The sequence below is a fragment of the Barbus barbus genome (genome assembly GCF_936440315.1).
Source record: "Barbus barbus genome assembly, chromosome: 43".
Lineage (NCBI taxonomy): Eukaryota > Metazoa > Chordata > Actinopteri > Cypriniformes > Cyprinidae > Barbus > Barbus barbus.
In genome coordinates this window covers 5051578-5070923 of record NC_136721.1, presented here as the reverse complement: position 1 = coordinate 5070923, position 19346 = coordinate 5051578, and the positions used below count along the sequence as shown (strand labels likewise).

The 19346-nt window shown below is 37.3% G+C and overlaps 3 protein-coding genes across 4 annotated transcripts; all 3 read right to left on the bottom strand.

The window, feature by feature from the left end:
- Positions 1-1077: 1077 nt before the first annotated feature.
- Positions 1078-5222, bottom strand: dynll2b (dynein, light chain, LC8-type 2b). Its single transcript, XM_079405873.1, has 3 exons — positions 5090-5222; positions 2765-2901; positions 1078-1604 (listed from the first exon to the last, which is right to left on the bottom strand). The coding sequence occupies exons 2-3, from the start codon at positions 2894-2896 to the stop codon at positions 1467-1469; spliced, it is 270 nt and encodes an 89-aa protein (XP_079261999.1). The 5' UTR covers positions 2897-2901; positions 5090-5222; the 3' UTR covers positions 1078-1466.
- A 908-nt stretch (positions 5223-6130) lies between these two features.
- On the bottom strand, positions 6131-10217 carry srsf1b (serine and arginine rich splicing factor 1b). 2 transcript variants are annotated; one of them, XR_013783609.1, is made up of 5 exons: positions 9816-10215; positions 9183-9367; positions 8141-8313; positions 7010-7824; positions 6131-6350 (listed from the first exon to the last, which is right to left on the bottom strand). XR_013783609.1 is itself a non-coding variant. In XM_079405872.1 (4 exons), the coding sequence occupies exons 1-4, from the start codon at positions 10004-10006 to the stop codon at positions 7636-7638; spliced, it is 738 nt and encodes a 245-aa protein (XP_079261998.1). In that variant the 5' UTR covers positions 10007-10217; the 3' UTR covers positions 6131-7635. The 2 variants fall into 2 exon arrangements, 1 of the variants encoding a protein (XP_079261998.1); XM_079405872.1 differs by having other exon boundaries at positions 6131-7824; positions 9816-10217.
- A 495-nt stretch (positions 10218-10712) lies between these two features.
- Positions 10713-18198, bottom strand: LOC306862424 (GPI transamidase component PIG-S-like). The gene is made up of 12 exons (XM_079405225.1): positions 18127-18198; positions 17702-17841; positions 17503-17614; positions 17298-17387; positions 16568-16659; positions 16255-16492; positions 16030-16172; positions 14679-14793; positions 14444-14589; positions 11942-12042; positions 11644-11854; positions 10713-11528 (listed from the first exon to the last, which is right to left on the bottom strand). Exons 1-12 carry the CDS (start codon positions 18143-18145, stop codon positions 11250-11252), a joined length of 1686 nt encoding a protein of 561 aa, XP_079261351.1. The 5' UTR covers positions 18146-18198; the 3' UTR covers positions 10713-11249.
- Between the last annotated feature and the right edge of the window lie 1148 nt (positions 18199-19346).

Genomic DNA, 19346 nt, shown 5'->3' with positions numbered 1-19346 from the left:
TTTATGTTTCCAAAGTAACCTTCCCAACACTGTATATATTTCAACATCCTATTTCTTCTTGTTTTTGATTGTTTTATTGGGTAAGTTGTCATTCACAAGGCTTGGTGTGAAGTCCTTTCCCTCACTTAAGCCAGTAAGTACTCTTGTACCGGCATCTTTTTGTTCCGATTTTGCTTCAAATTCAAAATTTGTAATTCACCTTGAAGCTGGTTAGTTCGGTTCATGGTTTGTAACTCTTTAAGAAGACTGTGAAAGCAATGAGTGTCAAAAATACTTCAAATACTTGCACTCTATACCACTTGCCACCACCCCAACTGGCTGTTTCCACTGGAAATACATCAACATAGGAAAGAAAATCTGTCACAGAGTCCTTAATAGTTACATTTTATATTACTTTGATATATTTAGATTATTTTCCTGCAGGTTTTTGGAATGAAGGTTGAGGAGTGAGGAGTGTGGTGCGTGTAATTTATGTTGTAGAAAAGAATGTCTCTCCTGACTGGCTACATCACAGACAGCAGATAGCAGCCTGGCCACATATACACGCAGCATCGTCTTCAGCAGGCAGAGCTACAGAAAAGACTGAACTCATCACTGTATTAAATATTTAGAGTAGGACTGCCACTCACCTAGGAGGGCTTTGTGTCATGACAAAGGAGTTTGCAAGGGCGACTGACATGTTTAAATATACACACACTTTCATAAAAAGGGCAAAAATGGGCATAAAAGCACCAAAGCCTTCAGTAAATGCACATCCTTGAAATTCAAGAGGTACTGTATCCCATTAATGGCCCCTTGTTTCCAGACAGGCCTGCTCAGTAACTGAACCCAGCCTGTATTCTCCCTACCTCAGCAAAAAATGCACACAGCAAGAGCCCTTGTCTCCTGTGATAGTGAAGTTTGTTAAATTCTTGAGCTACACTTCATTAAGAGGCAAATTAAGACAATTGATCGTTACATTATAATGCAAAAAGAGGCACTGTAATTTGACATATAACTGGGGTTAGGAACTAGAAATGGAATGCAGACAATACTGTTTGGGTCTACAATAATAATTAAAAACTTTATACCCAAAATATGTATGACATAACATTCTTTAATATATAATTTAAAGGCAGCGGTCAAAGCATTTTGTACAACTTCAGTGCAAAACAAATTTGGACTTGGAAAAAACTAACAAAAATCGTCTTGTTGCGTCAACTCGTGCAACTACAAAAAGCAAAAAAAAAAAAAGTTACTGTATTGCAACATATACAAATTAAATATACACGGTCCATGCATTTATGCACAGCCTCTATAGCTAAATTCATGAATGTGTGTATGGGAGAGAATGTAAGCGTGTGTGTGTGTGTGTGTGTGTGTGTGTGTGTGTGTGTGTGTGTGTGTAGAGTGTGGCTCAAGCCATCAGTGCGTCACAGTCCAGGTTTGGAGTTGATGTCCAACTTTCATGAACGACAGGGGTTCCCTCAGCCCGATTTGAAGAGCAGAATGGCCACTTGACCCAAGTAAAAGTAGATGAAATGCTTAGTTTCGTGCGTCACATAACTGCCAAAGTTCCGTCCCACAATACAATGCCATGTCGGATTATACTTCTTATCGAACTCCTGTTGAAAAGCAAGAACAGTAATTCATACCGTTACTAGGAGCAACAGTATTCTACAAGGCCTGGGCTACAACAACAGTGTATATTACCATATTAATGCATTTACATACTTTATGATGTGCATATTGCAAATGCATTAAAATAATGTACACTCTTCATTAAAAAGTAATGTTACATAATACATTTGGGGGGGTGGGGGCAATGAAACATTTAGCTGAGCATTAGTTTCAAAGTATTGTCATGTACAAAATCAAAAGGTATTTTTGTTTCACAAAAAACTATTTGAAATCAAACAATTAAAGGAATAGTTCACCTAAAAATTTAAATTTGCTGAAAATACTCTCACTCTCAGGACATCCAAGTTTTTTTTTCCTCATTGGAACAGATTTGGATCCTATGCAGTGAATGGGTGCCGTCAGAATGAGTCCAAACAGCTGATTTAAAAAAAATAAAATAAAAAAATAACCACAATTCACAAAGTAATCCTCATGATTGAAATGATCAACATCATTTCAAGTGAAAAGCTGCATATTTCTAAGAAATAAATGCATCAAGGTGTTTAACTTTAAACCATCACTTCTGTCCAAAATACAAGTCTATAATCAATAATACCACCCTATTGTCCTCTCATGTGAAAATCCACCTACGTGTTTTAGAACGGTCTTTACTTGTTAACAGTGCCGTGTATATTTCTCTCCTAAATCAGATGAGATGACTTTTCACTGGAGAAAGCAATATTATGGATAAAGGACTCATATTTAGCCAGAAGCAAATATTTGAAGTTAATGATAGGTTTATTACAAGCACGTAATTTAATGTTTCACAAGTCATTAATTGATGGACTGGAGTCGTATATAGATTCTTGTAATGTTTTTATCAGCTGTTTGGAATCTCATTCTGACGGCACCCATTCACCGCAGAGGATCCATTGGTGAGCAAGTAATGTAATGCTAAATTTCTTCAAATCTGTTCTGATGAGAAAAACTCATATTCATATCTTGGATAGCCTGAGGGTGAATACATTTTAAGCAAATTTTCATTTTCGGGTGAACTACTGAATCTTTCTAAGAATGAAGATAAAGTAGGAACTGATGTTTAAAAAAAAAAAAACTGTTGAAGTCTATAGAGGCATCAATCGTAAATATTCTGTGGATGGGTGACCTTTTTGATATATGCAGCAATGTCCTTCTCAATGTTGTACTTCTCCATGGCCTGTGTGGCACAATCCACTGCATCCTGCTGCATGTCCTCAGACATATCAGCGTTCTTTATTACTGCCTTCCTGTCAGTCATGATGGCTGTGAATATGAAGAAAGAGAAAAGGCAAAGGGGATTCACCAACCGTCTGGTATACAGTCATAAGGACAATGAAGAACCCTGATCATGAAGCTGAATTAGCTACATAAAGCTTTCTTGTGTAACAGTGCCACTATCATCAGACAAAACAAGTTGTGATTGGAACAGGCATTTAAACAAAAAAAAAAACAAAAAAACAAGGATTGCATTTTTTTTTTCATTTTAAAAATCATGAAAAGGTAAATTTTTGTTAAGATGACAAAAACAAAATCTCAAAAACTTAACTACATTTGAAAAGTCTGAAATATTCACACACAGCCATCACCTACAAATTTTAAAAAATACGGCCCGGCTCACTATAATCGCTTGTCGGTTCTTTTAATGGCTAATTCGGATGCAAATGGTCTGCTCTGGGACCTGTCTGAGTTTACAGAGTCATCTACCTTTCCGATTAGCTTATTAAGGAACTAGTGCATCTACTAAAAAGGAAACGTGCAGTCATGATTTGACAAAAAGGAGGCCACCTCAATCAGCTCCCTCTGCAAAAGACTCCCAGTGTTGGGCCCAGGAGAGGGAGAAGGTTGATGAAATCCATTGAGTGAGGAGGATGTATGAGAAAGCGCGGAAATCAGATCTTTATCCAGCTCGATTTACTGGCATGAAACTAAACCAAGGCCAACCGCATATGCAACAGAGAGGTCATGGACATCAGAGACATTTCAAATCATTTGCATTCAGTAAACTGACATTTAGCCTAGAATTAAGAGATTGACCGATATCGTTTGGGATGACTTCAGAATAACTCTAGGTTATTCTGAAGCTGAAATGTGTTATTTTCTCCTATCCTCACTTAGTATGCAGACAACACTAAAACCACTTGTGATTTAATTACCACTTGCATGTTTTGATCTATCAAAACATGCCAGCACAGCAAAATAGGCCCAACCAATTGCATAAGTTTGGGGCGGGATGATTTGCTTGACTGGCCAATCGCACACAGGTGAAAAAATTGGTCAAGTAACCGATTTAATTAGATTTCTGCTTATTGAAAAAACAATTAAATATGTATTATCACACCAGTTATTTTTGAAGCTGAAGTGTTTTTTTGTTTGCTCCTGCCCCTGCTTAGTATGCAAATAAAACTAAAAGCCATTTGTAAGTTAATTTCCCTGAAATCTTTAAGGTGGCACGATCAAAACATCAACAAAATGGACTCAACCATTCACATAAGTTTAGGGCGGGACTATTTGTTTGACCAGCCAATGGCACATGGAGGTGTGTTTTAAAAATTGGTCCCTTTAAATGTCAACTATATTACATAAATACTTTTTAATTAAATGTATAATTTAATAAAAAATGATTGAAATGAATATTTGTATAATAGTCATTATTGTTACTATTATTGACAAGCGAATAATTTTGACAACTACAAATGTTTTTAAACAAACATTTGCAAACAGATTTAGCAACATAGCAGATCTGATAACTGAAGTAGAACAGTGTGATTATCTGCAATAATACTGGCCGAGCCGATTATCGGACTAATTAAATGATAATGTACAAGAGCATTTGTAGAAGTAACAAGATGCAAGAGTTAAGAATTAAATTTCTCTGGGCAGAATGAAAGTGAGTAAATTATGCTGCAAAGCACAATTAATAATTCACAGCACAGGTGTCTGCCTTTGATAAGGTCACGAGAGGGAATCACACGAAGCTGATATAACTATTTGTTGCAAGCCGTGGCTATTTTTACATGTAACTTTCACCCAAGTGCTGCCATGTCAACAAAATACAGCGTTTGGCTGGACTGGTGTCTACAGAGGAGTCCATTAAAGCCACACGGCGCTGATGTCCTCAGCATCTGCTCTCTCATGATCGGCAGAATTACGTAACATTTTCCTCCAGACGCCGAGCAGACCTAACTTTCATTTCACGCCAAAGCCCTAATTATTCTGTACAAAAACAATTTACGCAGCATATTTCTTCTCAAAAACGCCTCGAATCCAACAATAGCAATAATTTAAAATAGAATTGCTGCAAAGTACAGGCAGCGGCGAGTGCTGCGTCCATGATGCTTCATTTGAATACAGCACTAATTACGAAACTTCCCAAATATGCATTATTTTTCTCACGAGCTACATGGTCAACACTTCGGATGCATGCGTAGTAAATAAATTGCACATAGCTCACCCTCTTTTGATGTTTTTACTCTGGACTACTGTTTAACGCAGGCTTTTTTGAGCCGCTGTGTTCACGCTTGACTTCACTAACCACTATTTCAGTCGTAACTCTACACATGCGGCTGCGCTCGTAACTCATATCCAACTTCGCGTCACGAAACCCGTGGAGACCCGCCCACCGCACTGCACCGGCTCTCTGATTGGCTCACGTAGAAGCTCTCCCCGCGTGTTACGAGCGTTTTCCACTAGCTTCTCACTGCCCGCATTTTATTTCATCCCACAATGCACCAGGGCCCGTCTGTACACAGAATCCAGCATCCTCTGGCCAAAGGTATTGATTCATGTGAGATATTATCCGATTTGTTCACCGCATTATATGAGAGGTCAAGTTTATATGTAATTTATTGGTTACTTAACATTACCTTCACTACCTTAAACATTGTAAATAAGTTCATATTTCAACATACTAATCTACAGCTATATGTAAAGACAATGTGTTGCTTTGTGTGTCAAACTGCTTGTTTAATTTACTATGCAATTACCTCAAAACCTCGCATAGACACATATTTGAATGTTTACTGTATCAGTCAGAATGCAAGTTAAATATTTCTAGAAAAATGAAGCAAAGAAAACAATATTTTAATTGAAACATTCAATCTTTATTTATTTAAAGAAGGGTGAAAGAGAGAGAAAAAACACTACAATCTAGAATAATAAAGTAGTCAATTGTGGGGGGAAAGAAACACCACTGCCAACACAGCAAATGCCAACAAATGTTATTTGAAATGTAATTTTTGAAACCCTAAATGAACTACAACATCCCCCTGAAAATGTGCCTATTATCCCACCCTCCCTCGAATTCCCCCCTATTTACCACACTCCTCATGCCGATTCCATCCAAAGCAACTGATCCAGCCTTCTGGTTCCTTGCTCTGCTTCCTTTAATACCAAAAAGTAAATCTCGCAAAAATAAATGAGGCACCTGGATCCCTTCTGCGCGCATCAATGGGGCTCCACGGAAAAAGAAAAAAATGAATTTGGATCTAGAGAAGCCAATTACGACATCAAGTATCCTTTAATTGTGGTTTGGTGGGGGGGATGCGGGGCTGGGGTTGGGATCCTCTCCTATGGTTCCCGTTCCCGGTAAATTGATCCCGCTCCATGTATGTATCCATCCTTATCCTAATCCTAATCCTGCTCCTGATCCTGAACTGATCCAATGATCCGGCTCCAAGGATCGGGATACAGTGAGCCCCTCCTCCAATCCAAACCTTTGAATACCAGCAAAATCAAAAAGAGGGAGGTAACAAGTTAGAATCACAGCTAAATGAAGAGCTTCTATTATTGAAAGCTTCTATAAATTGATCATAGGAGCGGTATTTTTTTCTTTTTTTTTTCTGTGTAAATGACAAAAAGGATACCAGACTATGATATACTCTCGAAGAGGTTTAGAGCACCACCTAAACACATTAAATTGTGCTTATTCATTGGAAAAACAAGCAAATCTAACCTAGAAAAAAGAAAGACACTTCCTCTTGACAAATACACAATTTACATGAGAACAACTTCACATGGCAAGCCTTTATCTTGTCTAATGATAAATCTACATGAGTTCAATAGTGGCCTAATCCCAGCATATTTTGGACAACAGGCAAAAATGTTTTTGTATTTAAAAAACGAAACACCCAAAAAAACAATGCTGTCTTAATGTACGCACAAGCATCGCAACATCCAGACAGTACACATGCATGCTTAGCAGCAATGACCAGTGAGAAAAGGTAAATTAAACGGGGAAGGGGAGTGTTGTGAAGGGAGGAAGAATGGCAAAGCAAAACCAATGTGTTACTGAACTAAGAAAATCCAGAGTACTGGAAGTCTGTAGAAAAACAACTGCCTTTTTGAAGGTGACTAAAGCCGCTTGCCGTCATACCATTGCCTCAAATGAAATGCCTGCTCCTCCTCCTCCAAATATCCTAATATGAATGAACTGTGCTTCAAAATCCTTTATTCCAAAGCTTTCTTTAATCCTGCTCTTCTGTTGTCTATAGAAAGACATGAAAAGGTAAAAGTAGAACAGTTTTCCAACGAAAAAATAATCCCACCCCAGAAAAAGCCAGTAATGAAGCATCATTAACAAAATAACAGTAGCAAATTAATTACACATACAACTATTTAAAGCATTTCAACATGTCCCTTGTGTCAAATATAGTACAAGGGATGAGTATGAAGATCCAGTTAAAATGGGAATGCAAGACAAAGACACAAAAGGGTCATGGGATAGGAGACAAAAAAAAAAAAAAAAAAAAAAAGATTGACAGGAAAGAAAGGAGAGAAAGAAGAACATCTAGTTAGCTACATATAGCTGTCATTAGAAGAATGACAGTCAAATAATAAAAAAACAAAACAACTAACAAACCAAAGATGAGAGAAAGCAAACTGGGGAAAGTGGAGAGACAAAACAAGTCAAAAGAGCAATGAAGTACAACAGTGGGTCCAATAGAGGGCGACACAGGGTGTATATGATTGTGGCCAGCCAGCTAGCTGGGATGTGGATGTTTAGGTGCGGGAACGGGAGCGGCTGTGGCGGGGCGAGTAACGCGGCGATCCTCGGCTGCGGCGTGGAGAGTAGCTGCGACTGCGGCTGTTGCTCCGGCTGCGACTCCTGCTGCGGCTGCGAGAGCGCGAGCGCCCATAACTGGGGCTACGCGGGCCATCCACCTTTACGCGAATGTAAGCCGTCTCTCCCTGAGGAACATAAACGGGACACTTTCTAACAAAGAATTACCAGGTCTCAGGTTACTCCTAATTCATGACTCACTTGGCGAATCTAAAAGAGGTCAAATTTTTTTTTTTGATTTAGCACTACACCAAATTAAACATCCTTCTAGATGTGGCCCACTGACAAAATCACTTACATTCAAAAGAGCCATTCCATGGATCCTCCTAGTCCATGTGGCTCCATCATGGGTCTCTGACATCAAGCTTACCTTGATATTCCCAAATCCTTAAGCTATGCCCTGTCCTGTCCAATGGCGGTCTACGTTTACAAACTCACACCTACCTCATGTGACCGGAACTTAGTGTTATCCAGCTTTCGAACGGCGTAGGTCATGTCTTCTTTGCGCACAAACTCCACAACGCCGGTGCCGTCTCGGAAAACGTCAGCATAACATACATCACCTGCTTCACGCATGTGATCCTTAAGGTCCTGCCAGCTGCCACTAGGAGGAAGTCCTGGACAGAAAAAAATCGTAACTATTAGATAAGTAGAGCCTTCTCTTAATGAACAGCACAAAAATCATTACGCCAATTTCAAGAAACCAGTAAGACAGAAATCCTGGTTTTGCATACCCAGGTTAATTTGTGGGTACTTTTGCCAATAGCTACGGGAGCTTTCCTGTGGTGCAAAAGCTCCTAATGATATTGCACCATTTAAAGATAGTAAATGCACGCATAATAGTTTCTGCAATTAAATTTATATTTTATATCATATTTACTAAAATAATTAGATATTTGACCTTAATAAATTTGTAAAATAAACAGATTTATGTTTTCCTGATTCTGAAAATTGCAATTCTGCAAATAAAAAAAGTAATGAAAAACAAAGTAAATACTGTAATTTGGTTAGTCAGTGCGCTTTTTTCCCCTCAAGCAAGGACCAAGTAACGCTAATATCACATAAGTGCACGGTGAATATGACATGTATATGAAAGCTGCCAAACAGAAAAAGAAAAAAAACTCTAAACATTAAAGAACACTAAAGGCTGGACTACACTACACAACTTCCAATATCAGAACAAATTTTAAAATACCAGGCATCTTTTTAAATGATTCTAGTGAAAGAAACTGACAAACTAAATAACTGAGGATCACAGAAAAAAACTAACTCATGCAGAAATGTAACCTCACTGCTAGGAGACACGACATGAAAATAAGTACTAAAATTGGCTTAAATTATAAAACATTTTGACTTCCAACTTGATGGAATCATAGTCTGAAGCTAAAGAAAAAAGTTAGAGTCTGTGCACATCCATACACTGTCATGTGTGAAAGGACCCTATGTTGTATGACAAAGATGCGAGACACTATGGCTGTCCACTCACCTGACACTATGACCCTGTACTCTGAACGCCTGGATGGAGGGCCATATCTGCCTCTGGGAGCTCCAACTCCACCACCTCCACCTCCACCTCTTCCACCTCCCCTTCCACTCCTTGGGAACTCCACTCGAAGACGATAGCCATCATAGTCATAGCCATCTCGTCCATACACAGCATCCTCAGCATCTCTGCAGACATAGAAAATAATCAGGGGTGCACGATAATATAATCCTCATGGTTCACTGGCAAGACCGTTTGCGCATGCGCAGAATTGTATACTCTCAATCCAAACATGATACAATCGACAATGGTGCTAACAAAATTACAGCATTTCATTAAAATATACTGCACACTTAGGAGTTTTGTATACTTCTCATAATGTTAGCTTAGCTGATATAGATACGTTACTTAAAACTTTCCTACTTCAGTGTTATTTTGACCTAGCTGACGGATTTGCGCGCCTCATAAGAGCACTTAATCTAAAAGACTAACTTAGTATTTGCGTATAAAACACGTATTTATGTCATATAATAAGTTAAGAGAACGTCGTCTTGTTGTGTATTCGTTAGCAACAAATATAAGTTACATGTAGCTTCAGGCTAGGCTAGTTTTGTTAGTTTGCGTGTTTAACGTTACCTCGGGTCCTCGAACTCCACGAATGCAAACGGCGGACCTCCTCTTCTGTTTTTAAGGTCGATATCCCGAATGGCTCCGTATTTATAAAACACATCTTCTACGTCCTTGGTGCGAATATCTGGGGGTAAATTACCAACGTAAATCCGACAGTCGTTGTTCCCTGCAGGCCCTCGAATTACACCGCCAGACATTTTCAACCAGAAGTTACGCAAACGACGTTGAGAATTTGAAACGATTCGTCAGGTGACAGAAAAGAAATCCGTTAGCACGGTTGTATCTATATAAGTTCGCCAACCAATGCTACTGGTTATTTTCAAAACGTTTATCTCTAAAGAAAAACAATACGATCCCTCCCAATATGGCGCCGTCCCTTCCTCCCTCAACACACGCTCGTGACTGCGCGGAGGGGCGGGGCTACGCGGAAGGATACGTGCTTGGCAGTACTGCTGCAGCTTTCATGAATTAAACTGAAACGGTGTTATTTTATGTAGCTGGTAATGTTGTTTAAAACCCGTATGACTTTTTCTTCGTATGTTAGGCAGAATGTGAGGGACTTGCAGCCTCAGTTATACTTTCACTCTGAAAGGGTCATTGAGACTCACATAGTGCCTAACATCTTTTTTTTTTCTGTCACACTAATTTAAAACAACGATAAAATTATGATACCGTGTAACATTTCCCTTTTAAAAATGCCATTAGTCATTTGATAAAATTGTAATGCATCAATCCAGTATCTACTACCTATCTAGGCCAATAGTATAGTGAGCTAGTATTATTTTGCATTATCTACTTTTCATAAATTCAGTGGAAATACAGTATGAAAAATACTTTCACTTAATCCCTGGCACATTTGGTTCCAGGCTGATTTTTATTTATTTTTTTATTAAAAATTAAAACAACTAAAAATAATTATCACATGGCATCACTGCTGGATCGCTATACAAACCCATTTTAAAGTTAACACCCATCAACCCAAACATACAGATAAATTATTGTAATATGTCAATAAACAATGTTTTTATATACATTTTTGCATCTTGCATTTTATTTTTGTTGCGACTTTGAACCCCTTGAAAAACAAATCACAATATGCCTACTAATTCCTCACAAATCTAAATGAAACTGAGATCATGACCCAGTGTTACATTGTTAAAACAAGACATGCAGTGCAACCGCTTAATGTGGACGAGAAACCAAATTTCACACTGCAGAATCAATCATTTAACTCATTCATTGTTCAGTACAGCTGCCTTTGAAAATTTAAGCATATAATCCATATCAGTTATTTTTCATCTGATGATAGTTAGACTATTGGTCTAATAAATAAAATGTAAAAGTACACCACACACATCATCTTTTAATGAATCAGTGTGTTTTTTTGAACATGCTACACAAATGCAGCCATTAGTGTGTATGCAAACAAGCCGTGTTTTCTCAGTCACTTTTGGCTTGTTTATCTGCTCGCCTTTTCTTAGCTTCACTCACAATTTTCAGTAGCGAGAGCACAATAGGTACACACATGGGTAGGAAAAGAGGAATGTAGATGGCGAATTTCTGATCGTCTGGAAAATAAAGAAGATGCAAAAGAGAGGGGTCGAAAAAGGCCCTCTCTGAAGCCAAAATGGCCTGTCTGCTGTACTGAAGCGCAAAGGCTAGGTTGCCAGCCTCCAACTCGGCGACAGCAGACTGGAGCGACGACACTGCACTGGAAACCTGTGCAAGAAATAATAGCAAAAATGTGCATTTTACAATTCCTATTGTTTAGGACAAAATGTTACAGTGGAGCTATTTCATTGTGAGATGAAATATGAACATCTGGACTTCCCACCTGCTGTGCGATGTTGTCATTGATGACTATGTTTCCAATCTGGTCCAGGAGCTGAGCCAGCGAGGTGATGGTGGTGCTGGCGGTGGCGATGTTCTCCACACTGCGGCTCCACAGGAGTCGGTCCAGCTCCCAATCAGCCAGTCCAGCGCTGCCTGGACTCTGCAGCACAAAGCCTGTGGGAGGATGAGTATGTTGCACTCCTAGCATGAGCCTAGAAACAAAATGATAAAGAAAGTGAAATGAAACACTTTCATCTGGGAAAAACAGGAATTTTACTTACATTTGTGAAAGTACTAACCGTAACTGTGCCAAAAACACGCCCATCACTTTAGACATATTAATTTTGATATCTACAGGACGTTCAGCTTCAGGTCCATACATTTCATTCACATTGTACACCTGGGGACACAGATGAAAGACATGCCTGTTTGCAACATCCAAACACATTCATGTTATTTCATATAATTCACAGTATTTAAAGGGGTCCTATTATGCTTTTTCACTTTTTGAATTTTAGCCAGTGTGTAGTGTGTATGTTTGGGCATTAAAAAAAATCTACAAAGTTACAAATCTCAAAGTCCACTCCAAAGTGAGATTTCATTTTTTAAATCCCTTTTCAAGAACTACAACGAACGGCCCGTTTGGACTACAGCGTTGTTTTCCAGGTTTTGTGATATCACAAAGCCCCATTAGAATATCATTCAAATAAATCCCGCCTATGGAGTTTCGAATGGTTGTGGGGGGGTGGGCGAGGTCCTGGTTAGAACCACATTTGCCAAGTATGCATATTATACGCGACTTTGGCTTCTTTTTTTTGTAAAGTTTTGTGAAAAATCCCCTGGTCACAGGTTGCGGTTTTTTGGGCTTATTTAAAAAAAAAAAAATGGTTGCTTGTTAGGGAAATCTGACAAGCAACTTCGTTTCTTTATTATGTTCACCGTATTCTCCAATGCATTGATTGACACTCTGTCTGCTCGCAGTCAATAGCCAACCAGTGCAATAATATAAGTGCCGTAGCGTAATTTGCCAAATGTTCTGCCCCCTCATTGGAGAAAAATCACATTCAAAAAGAAGGTGCATTACGCTGTTATCCAAGCGATGATAGAAGTAGACGTATGGGAGTGGGATGACTTTCTTTTAGCTTAATTTTTACAATGTTTTTGTAATGTATTAATTATCACGGACTGTAATAAATAAGTAGTCATATCCTAATACTAAGAGTAAATACATTTGGTTCGAATAGCCTGGTATGGCAAGATGTCTTAAAATGCATTTTTTTAACATTTAAACTTAAACTTCATTTTTAGATTAACTTTTGACTTCATGAATACACATAAATGACAGCTTAATGATTTTTTAATCTTTATCACATTTTTAAATAATATACCATTTTATTTTTTAATATAATATATATATTATTTAATATAATTTTTTTCTATAATATTTATTTGGCATTTTGTTTTTTTATGTCATTTATTTGATAGTTATGTATACATTATTTTATTTTAAATGGTAGAAAAAACTGTTTTTTGACCTCAAAATAAAGCACTTTCCCTCTGTACATGGCTGTGGGGATGAGCAGTTTTGTGGTGCTTGCAATACTTTATAATTAATTAAAAACAAATATTGCCACATTGATGGCTCAAGAAGGTGTAATTGTTCAAATAAAACATTGTTTCATTTTAAAATATAAAAAAATTGTAACCAAGTGTACTATTTCTGTAAAGGCTAGGGACAGAAAAATGTACATTTCCATAGAATGACCCCAATATATTTTAGGCTATAAATATGTGGCTATGTTACAGCTCCCCTTTGAAGCTCTTGTGTTTTACGTTAATGTTAACAATAACATTACCACTTTAATATGTCTTGCAATATCCATGCATGCAAAGGTTCTGCGCGATCTTCTTGATCAATATTCTTGGGTTCAGAATCCAGCTCAAATTGATATGGCAATATTGACACCATCCTTAACTATACCGGAACAGACGGAACTTGACGTTTTGGCGAGGGGCGGGACAGTACTGAAACGCCGTCTAAGCTGTTCGCCAATCACAACGCACTGGGACAACTAACCAATCACAAGACATTTCGTTTTTCGGAAGGCGGCCCTTCATCAAACCTGGAACTAATCGAGCCGTTTGTGCAAGGCTGGGGAGAAAGGTATTGTAATAATGTAAATTATGTGAAAAATAATGTAATAATTTACGCTCACATGCTGTGTGATAGATGCTTTCTGTGCGCGTGCATCGGATGCATGCACTCAGAACACTGTATATCAGAGGTCTAAACCGATATGGCCTTAAAACACATGATTTCAGCATGATAGACATGATAATCAAAACCAAACAGATATTTTTAACAGAGTATCTGAGGAACAAGCTGTAAAGGCACAGCCCTGTTCTGGAAAAGGGAGTGGGGAGCAGCAGCTTATTTGCATTTAAAGACACATGCACAAAAACAGCATATTTCTGCTTCCACTCAAAATGGGCATCTTCAAAATGATATAATAAATGATCTGTGGGGTATTTGGAGCTGAAACATCAAAGACACATTCTGGAGACACTGGAGACTTATATTACATTCTGTAAAAAGGAACACAATAGGTCTCCTTTAATATAAGTATGGAAACCCTGAACCGAAACATGAAAAAAAAGGTATAAAAAAAACAAAACAATCCGAGCCATCAATTTGATTATAAACTGATTTTTTTTGGGTGCATGGAAACTTATTAGAAACTTCAGAGAAATGCAAAAAGAACATCATAATCTATGTTTAAGTGAATATATCTGGACAGTACCATAATGCCGCCCCAACGAGGGCTGTGGAAGGCGTTAGAGGGCACCTCCTCTTTGCTGTGGTCTCTGATGAAAAGAGGAGAGTGGTGGGCATCTGGCACATACAGCAGGAAGTTCAAGACAGGGTTAGAGGAAGCTGCATTGGAACCTGTGTGAAAGAGAATACCAGCGTGTGTTAATCTACATGTGCAAAAAAAAAAAAAACGTTCATTAAAAGCAGATCACATCAAATCTCACCTAGTCTGGCCTCAACAGGGTTGATAACATGTGACAGGCTGTCTGCACTGAGTGTATAGGCTGACACACTGTTGTCATATCGAGGGTTCACACCCAGAACAGCATAATACAGAATCTGAAAAGAACGAACACAACGAAGTGACAAACAGAAGAGGAGAACTTTGGGCAGTATTTACAAAATATTATATCAAGAATGAGAATTAGAAATTATTATATACAATATAGAAATATACATAACGATAGTTATATATTGTTCAATGTTTGCTCAATGGAACTCAGTGGAAAGCTGCTGATATATTAAATAACCACACAGTAATACCAATTTATTACATTAAATTTAGATAATTTATTTTATTGTACCATTTTGTTTGAAATTTGATGAACGTAAACCAAAAAACAAAAGAAGCCAAATGAATAATAAATGTGGCATTAGCGAGCTACTTCATATTTAATGTGAAATATGTGAAAAATATAAATATAAAAAATACAACTACTATTATAAAATATGAAAATTCTGACTCTAAATGCTGACTGAATGAGTCATGAAGCTGTAAAAATATCCTCATGCACCACTCCATGTTTCTTCATTTCTCTCATGTGTAAAAATGTTACGCCTCGGTTCATCAATCTGCACTGGCTACCAATAGCTGCTCGCATTAAATTCAAGGCATTAATGTTTGCCTACAGAACCACCACTGGCTCTGCTCCCCTTTACCTAAATTCTTTACTTCAGACTTATATGCCCTCTAGAAGCTTGCGTTCTTCAAGTGAACAACGAATTATTGTACCATCCCAAAGACACAGAAAAACACTTTCAAGGACTTTTTCATTAACTGTTCCCATCTGGTGGAATGACCTGCCCAACTCGATCCGAGCAGCCGAATCCTTACCCATCTTCAAGAAACGGCTAAAAACTCATCTGTTCCATCTTTACTTGACCCTTTAACTCTAGCACTATCTATTCTAATTGTATTTTATCTATGTCTTTTTATTAAAAAATAACAATAATAATAATAATTATCTGTACTGCGTTAGGCTAACCAAGACTTGTAATAGCACTTGCACGTTGTTGCTCTTTTGTTGGTTTTGATTGCTTCTTATGTCCTCATTTGTAAGTCGCTTTGGATAAAAGCGTCTGCTAAATGACTAAATAAATTAATAAAATAAATAAAAACACAAAGCATCTCTAATAGCTGTGCAAATTTATCTGTTGTTGAATAAACAGTATAGCAAATTCCCTACAGGTTAACACATTTGTAACTGTTGCAAGGTACAGAATATTCCGTCAGCCCTGTGAAAAGTCACATTTGTTAGATACCATACAAACTACAATGTAATTGTTCTTAGGCACCTGAGAGTCCACTGAAAAGTTGGCTATAGGGGCCAGTTTGTTCAGTAAAGGCTGAATGTAGCTTTGAACGGCACCTTCGATATCCCAGTGAAGACTGTGTGACTTTGGGTCTGGGTTGAGCAGACTGAATGTGATTTCGTAGCCTAAGAGAAGTCAAAATTAGATAAAGATAATTAAATGAGTATGCTATTGAGAAAACAAGCCAAAATGAGGGATAATACTCACCAGGACTGGATTTGATGGCCCTCATGCTGTCTGACATACTCTCCTTAGTCACTTTGGTCATGCGGACACGGTCACTCAGAGCAGCTACTATATCCTGGTGACTAAAGGACATGGTGCTTACCACCTGCTCCACCTCCACGTCCAGATTTGATAGGACTTCCTTCAGACTCCAAGAACTTTTAAAAGGAGGAGAATGTAGCAGCGCAGTGCGCCGTTTCCCCACGTACACTTTCACATCCTGAAAGTAAACAGACAGAATGCGCTTCAGAAGTGATTTCAGCATGTAAAAATACACAAATGCTCTGAATCTTACCTCTGGCAGGAGGGTGGAGGACTCCGGGATCACATATACAACCACAGACCCACAAGAACTCTCAGAGAGCATGTGTAGGGATAGATCTGCCTCTGTGGAGGGAGAAGTAAACAGCTCAGGGATAGAAACTACATCGTACCAACAGAGAAATGAATTCACATTTAAAAATGAGTGACGGGGCAAAAAGAAAACCGAAGAAACCCAAAACAGCTCATTTTAAAATAGCTTTTGTTTAGAATAACTTAATAAATGCTATTAATATTTAATATAATATTACTATTTTTAATCTATATTTCAGGGACAATACACATTAATTGCACACAGAATCAATGTAAAATGTGCCAAATTTAGCCACAATGGCCAATTTCCACTTGCAGTGTCTGGGCAGGTAGTTGGAAAAAGTAAAAATATTCCAATGCTTACACTAAAATCCATATAAATGTTCACAATTTCACAACAACAACCATTTTCAATGTTTTTAACAAATTAGTTTGAACTATTTAGTTCTGTTGGGAGTCTGGATAAGCTAGAAGGATAAGAAGAAGAATATTTAATGTATAAGTGATTGCAATTGTTCTTCCGTCAGTGGGAATTACTACAATTAAAATATTATATAATCTGTCAGTATATCCACATTAAAATTAGACATACCGGTAATTGAATTGGTATTAATAAATGATTAAATAACTGATTATTTCGTCATTTATTAGTAACAATAAAGCCACTCAACCTGCAGCAGTGGGCTGATTCAAGGCGTCTTCCTCCATTATAGTGGCAGTGCGATATCTGGTTTCATATTTGTACCGCAAACCTGTTTTGGCTGAAGAGGAAAAGAGAGCAATGTGTTCGGTTCTGGATCAAAATCTCTGTTCTTTGTGTTTAAAAATGTGTTTTATGATGAAGCTTCCAAATAGTTTCAGAAATTGATCACTTACCATCAACTTGGTGCTCCTTTTCATTGACATGACTAAGTGGAAACTTTTTCTGCTGTTCTGGGGTCAGTGTTCCTCGAGAGAAGACCACCTCGATATCAACACTTAGCTGAAGCTGTCAAAAACACAATAATGTATCATTTCTGAACTTATAGATTCACAAGCATGATTCTGACATGAGGAAGGACGAAGTGCGTGTTACCTGGAGGGAGTCGAGTTGGCTGATCTCAGAGAAAGGCAGCCAGGCGCGGTAGGTCTCTGTGGTCTTCCACCAGAGAGGGATGCCCACCACAATGACCACTGCAGCGATGGCAAGGGCAGCATATCGCCCTCGCTGCTTTTCTGTTATGACCAAAATGAAATAGTAGGTAATAAGACTAAATAGGAACTAAATATTCATTGAAATTGAGGAAAACATAAAATATCCATTATTCATTCACAAAACCATAGTGAGGAGTGACCCAACCATGACATGCTTAACATAACTAAGCTAGCGATACGCTGACATTTGGCTTTAGGGTTATGTACTTTTAAATGAACATTTGTAGCAAAAAAAAATACGTGAACACTGAAATAATTTCGAAGGCAAAATTAGGAAATCGTTTTGAATGAATGCACAGGACTCACCAAACTGCGGGGCTGCCATTGCTGTGTGACATGACTACCGCATAACCTGCTATTGGAGGATTCTATCCAATCAGAAGACAGAGGGCACAGCAGCATCCAATTGGAGTTAAAGGGGGCGGGTTTAGTGTCACTCGCACTTCCTTAAAAAGCCGAATTCTTGTAATAGTGTACTTAACAAGTATATGCATAATATTGAAAAAAAAGTACTTTCTGTGATTTAGAAGAGACCATGTACATATTTTTTGTGAATGAGTTATGTACCTATCTCTCAGATAAAACAAATGTTTTAAAAAAATGTTTATTATATCTCTAACTTTTCGATTCAATATATTGTTAGTCTTTTTATTTATTCGTGGCAAATTTTTTATTCATAAGTGTAAATTTTTGGATAAGAACCCAGTATGTCAATTTTTCTGGTTGACTACAATTCTTACGTTTGATTGGCATAAGAAACAACAACAAAAATAATTCAAAAGTCAAAAATTGCTTTCAATATTTAACCTTGTATAATTTCCCCCCTCTGGTCTATGCTATTTATTTGTTTGTTTTTAGTTTATTTTTTTATTTATAAACTTTCTATGTTGTATTATTGTTTTGTATTTTGTCCTCTATTGTTTTTGGGGTTGTTGTGGTTATATGATTGTTATTAAGTGTTTTGGCATTAATACAAAATAAATCCTTAAAAAGCCATTTCATTTTATATCATTATCATTTTGCAGTTAAAAATAATGCCACTTTTAAAGGATTAGTGCTCCCAAAAAATTAAGTCTTTATTTATTCTCATGTCGTATTAAAACTATATGCGTTTATTTCTTCTGCAGATCACAAAATAAAATATTTTGAATAATGTAAAAAAAATTAAAAATATATTTTGGTTACCATAAAAAAATTAAATAATAATCTTTTGTGTTTTAAAGAAGAAAAAAGTAAAAGTCATGCAGGTTTGGCACGTCAAGAGGGTAAATTGTGACCGAATTTTCAGTTTTGGGTGAATTATCCCTTTAAATTAAAAAAAGAGTCTGGTTTTCATATATTTTATATTCATAAATTGTGGGGTAAATGTTAATATTAGTACATATCGTATTTTTTGTTAAAGTAAATAAATTTACTACAATTAAATAAATATAAATAATATTGTGTTACATAATATTTTATCAAACACATCTGTAATGTCTCACAACACACAAAAATTGGATTTGTGCCTTTAATGCTTGAAAACA